General features: G+C 49.7%; 1 protein-coding gene across 1 annotated transcript in view; it reads left to right on the top strand.

Annotated features, from left to right (window-relative positions):
* LOC123382047 (leucine-rich repeat-containing protein 37A2-like) overlaps positions 1-4,617 on the top strand; it is a 6,182-nt gene extending 1,565 nt beyond the window's left edge. Inside the window, 2 exon segments of the mRNA XM_045045024.1 lie at positions 2,691-2,834; positions 4,595-4,617. Of these exon segments, the coding sequence (XP_044900959.1) occupies positions 2,691-2,834; positions 4,595-4,617 (167 nt within the window).
* Positions 4,618-5,119: the final 502 nt, after the last annotated feature.

The raw sequence follows: 5,119 nt of genomic DNA, 5'->3' as shown, positions 1-5,119 counted from the left end.
CCATAATGGTTTGGCTCCCGCTCAGTTCCCAGCGCCAGTACCCCCACTCGCCTGTGTCCGCTGCCCCCGGAGCCTCCGCGAGTCATGTCCCGCTGCGCCTGTTGGCCCCACTGCTTGTCCTTATGTGGCAACCGTTGTGGCTGCTGGTCCAGGCAGCTCAGCCTCCGGAGTGGGCCCTGGACCCTGCCCAGCTGACCGCCGACCCCACGGAGCCGGCTGAGCCCCGGTCTCTCGCGCTCGTCTGATCCCCCACCCGAATCGCCCCAGGTACTTACACCCCCAGCTGAGCCGGTGGGCTTTAGTTACCTGGGGTCCTCTGCTCCAGCCCAGATGTTGACCCCCCACCTAAGGAGTTGATGGAGACTTTGGTTCCATTCCTGGGACACGGATTCCGTCGGAGAACTACCCCCAGGGCCAGATGAGGATCTGAATGACCAGCTAACCCAGCATCAAAGGCTCCCAGAGGTGGTTCCAATGCCAGGTTGGGATTATTTAATGTTTCCCAAGGTTACAGGTAAGCCTTTAGATGTGGAACTTACCACAACTCCAGGGCCTGATAAAGGTGTTGAGTCTTCTATAGCCCAGCAAGAGGCCCCACCTCAGCCTCTTGAACATACTGAGGAAGCAGAACTGTCTCTCTAACCCAGCAAGAGACCTCGTGTAAGCCTCCAGAGGAGGTTGAGCCTTCAAGTGAGCAGGAGACCCCAGGTCAGCCATCCGAGCCTCCTGGGGTGATTGATCCTTCTCTAAGGCAGCAGGAGACCCCAGCTCAGCCTTCAGTGCCTCCTGAGGAAGCTAAGCCTTCTCTAAGCAAACAGGAACCCCCAGCTCAGCTTCCAGAGGCCCAGGAAGAGGGTGAACCTTCCCCCTCTCCAGGAGGAGGGCCAGGGTCAGCACCCACAGGCCTCTGAGGGGAGTGAACCACCTACAACCCAGGAGGAGTCCCCAGCTCAGCATCCACAGACCCCTGAGGAGGTTGAACCTTCTTCAACCCAGCAGGAGGCTCCAGCTCAGTATCCTCAGGCATCAGAGGAGGGTGAGCCTTTTCCAACCCAACCAGAGACCCCAACTCAGTATCCAGAGCCCCTTGAGGGGACTGAACCTTCTCCAGCCCAGTCAGAGGCCACAACAACGCAGCATCCAAATCCCCTTGGGGAAGTGAAACCTGCAACCTATCAGGACGGCCCCAAGTCAGCATCCACAGACCTCTGAGGAAATTCACCGTTCTGCCACTCAACAGGAAGCCACAGCTCAACATCCAAGAGCCTTCTGGTGAACCTCTCTCCAACCCAACAGGAGGCCCCAGCTCACTCTCCAGAACATCAGGTGGTAACAGTTTTTCCTCAAGGTCAGAATCAAGCTCAGCTCCTGCTGTTGCCGAATGTCACTGTTAAACCTGTGGATCCTTTCAGTTACCATGACCTCAGAATCCACTAATGAGGTTGAAGCTTCTCCACTCCGAGAAGAGGGCCTCAGCTCAGTCTGGAGTGTCCCCTGAGCAGTTGGAACCTTCTCCAATCCAGCAGGAGGTCCCACATCAGCATCCAGCTGCCCCTGAAAATGCTGAGCCTTCTCCAATCCAGCAGGGAGTCTCCACTATGCCTGAAGATCTTCCTGAGGAAATTGAACTTTCTCCAAGCCAGCAGGAGAGCTCAGCTGTGCCTCAAGTGCCTGTTGCAAGTATAGAACCTTCTGCAATCCAGCAAGAGGTCCCAGCTCAGCAACCAAAGCCCAATGAGGGGGTCGAGTCTTTTCCAGTTCAGTATGAGCATCCAGCTCAGCCTCCAGGGTCCTCTACAGATGTTGTAGCTCAGTCTCCAGGACAGCATGAGGTGACATTCTCACCTCCAGGTCCAGGTGAAGCTCAGCATCCAGTGTCACCTAATATCACAGTTAAACTTGTGGATCTGAGGGTTTTCATAAGTCCCCAGGCAACTAAGGAGGTTAAACCTCTTCCAGTGCAGCAGGATGTCCCTGCTCAATCTCCCCCTGAGCAAGTTGAATTTTCTCCAGCTCAGTCCAAGCGTCTTTTCCCAGTCTCCAGAGTCCCCTGAAGATGAGTCTTCTCCAGGCCAACAAGAGGTCCTAGCTCAGACTCCAGACCCTCCTAAGGATGTGGAACCTGTTTCAGGCCAACAGGAGGCCCCAGCTCAGCCTTCAGAGCCTCCTGAGAAGGTGGCACCATCTCCAGTCCAGCAGGAAACCCTATCTCTACCTCTCGAGCCACTTAAGGAGATAGAACTTTCTCTAACACAACAGGAGGTACAAGCTCAGCCTTCAGAGGCCCCTGAGAAGGTAGAGCCATCTCCAATTCTGCAGCAGGCTCCAACTCAACCTCCAGAGTCCTCTAAGGAGGCAGAAACTCCTCCAGCCCAGCAGGAGGCCCCAGTTCAGCCTCCAGAGCCACCTGAGGAGGTTGTAGCACACAACCTCGAGTCCATAATGAGGTGAAAGTTCCACCTCTAGGACAAAGAGCAAGCTCAGCATCCAAACTTGCCCCATGTTACTGTTCAGCCTGCTGACCTGGAGCTTACTGTAACTCCACAACCTACTGTGGAGGCTGAGCATTCTACAATCATGCAGCAGACTATAGCTCCTCCAGAGGACCTTGAGGTGACATTTCCACATTCAGAGCACATTCAGCATCCAACCTATAACTAAAAGTCACAGTTAAAAACCTTTGGACCCAGGGCTTACCATAACTCCAGAATCCACTACAGAGACTGAACCTTCTCTAACCATGCAAGAGACCCCAACCCTGCCTCAGCCTCCAGAGCCACCTAAGGAGGTTGTTCAGTATCCATCCCAACAGGAAGTGACAGTTCCAACTCCAAGTAAGGATCAAGGTCAGCGTCTAGCATCACCCATCATCCCATTTCGTCATGTGGAGCTTACTATAACTCCAGAACCTATTACGGAGGCTGAACATTCGACAACCCTGAAGAAGACTACAACTCCTCCCCCAAAGGACCTTGAGGTGACACTTGCACATCCAGAACAGGTTCAGAGTCAACATCGAAACCTGACTGAAGTCACAGTTCCACCTATGGACCTAGAAATTCCTGTAAGTCAGCAACCAGAGACAGGTTTTCCTCCAACAACTCAACATTCTGTGGTGCATTTTGTAAACTATACCTCCGAAAAGGCATACACGACTTTAACTTGGCAACCAGAACAGAATGCCACCACAAACCTCAAACTATGTGAGCGTTGTACCTGCAAAGATGAGACACTGTCGTGTGTTGGTCTCAGCCTACAGCAGAGGCTCTGCAGAGTGCCCGTGCCGGAGCCCGACACCTACAACGGCACCTTTCACCATCTTGTAAGAATCGCCTTTACTTGTTTGTTCTCTGCCTCCTGCTTGACATGGCAGTCTCTTCCTCAATGTCGTCCTGGGCCTTCCTCATCTCCCCAACCACGTTGACTGACTTTCTCTTTTTTACCTTTTCTTTGTCAACTATCCCTTATCTTCATTTTCCTTTTTACTACTGTTCGCCCTTCTCCAATCTTTTACTTGTAATTGTCCTTATTCTTTTTCCTTATCCAATCTTTAGCCCCATTATTTCATTCCTTAACCTCTACTCTCCCATTTTTGCTCCATCCTCTATAATAGGATACAACAGAGTAGTGAAGAGTAGAGATTCTGGAACTAGATTGCCTGCATTTGGGCCGAGGTCTGTCATCTAGTAGCTTTGTGACTCAGTTTCCTTTTCTGTGAAATGGAAATTATGATAGTTACCATCTCATGGGATTATTGTGAGATCTAGATGAGGTAATACATATGAAGCACTTGGATCAGTGCCTGGCAAAATATGAGTGTTAGCTGTTATTATTTTGATTCCCCAGACCTCATCTTTGACCCCCGGCCTTCTACATACAGTACTCAGTTTGAGCCCAACCCAAGAGTAAGTACTATGGGCGCCACACGAGGATGCAATCGTCTTCAGAACATGAAATGACAGGTGGGAAGAAAGGAAATGGTCATAAAAAGGGAGGTGGCATGTAACTAAGTACTAAAAGAGGTACCATGGGTGTTGGAATTCAGCAGACTCTGTAATCAGTGGAGTATGGAGGTCAGGGAGAGCTGCATGGATAAGCTAACACTTTAGCTGAGACTTAAAGAGTGGCTCTGATGTGTTAAATCGAGAAAAAATGGGTATAAGTCTAGGCAAAGGCACGGCTGCAGGAATGATCAGGAGTCCAGAATTAGGTTTAGCAGTTAAAGATCCAATTACGAGAAACCTTGACTATCAGCTAGAGAGGTTTGAACGTTACATTCTGAGTTATAGAGAGCCATTGAAAGTTTTCAAGCATGAGATACAGACCATTGAAACAAGAGGATTATTTTCAGTTCCCCATGTAGGGCGGTCTGGAGAGGAGAGCTTGATCCAGCGAGACCAGATAGAATGTTCTAACAAAACCTGGGAGTCAAGTAACAAGGGGCCGAATCAGAGTGGCTGAAAAGAGTAGAAAGAAAAGCCTTGAGAGCACTGCAAAGGAGGAAGTGACAAAATAGACTAACTGATGACAGTCGCGGGTGGGGTGTGCACGGGAAAGAGAAAACTCAGATATTACTCTGAAACTTCTGTCCCAGATAAGGAGAATGATGGAAGTTGAGGCATCTTTTACCAGGGAACATAGAGCAACCAGAAGGCTTCAGGTTGACTGGAAATGTCCACCAGGCACATGGGCAGATGGGTATCTGTTTTGAATTTATTCCTGACTCCCCTGAAAAAAATGTGTATATAAACTGACCAGGTAAGCTGTTGCTGAGGGAAGAGGACAAAACTACAGGTAAAGGTTCAAAGTCATACGCAGAGTTAGCGGTTGAAACTGAACCTCAGGCATTTAATAGCTTCTTTTAAACATGTGTAATTCATGGATACATGAATTATCATGGATACTTTTTTTGTTTTTAATGTCACAGGTATAGAGGATAAAATGTGAAAATCCCACCCCACCCTCCCTACCACTCATAAGATAACTCCGGTCACCTTTTTGGTGTGTGTCCTTCCTTCCCATCTCTTTCCTTTGCATTTTTTCCTAATTTCCTAATGGGGGGATACTTTTTAATTCCTTGCCCAGTGATTTGTTGCTTTTCCCTATGCAATATGTCTAA

Source organism: Felis catus, chromosome E1, assembly GCF_018350175.1.
Source record: "Felis catus isolate Fca126 chromosome E1, F.catus_Fca126_mat1.0, whole genome shotgun sequence".
Classification (NCBI taxonomy): Eukaryota; Metazoa; Chordata; class Mammalia; order Carnivora; family Felidae; genus Felis; species Felis catus.
This window is presented reverse-complemented; position numbering and strand designations above follow the sequence as displayed.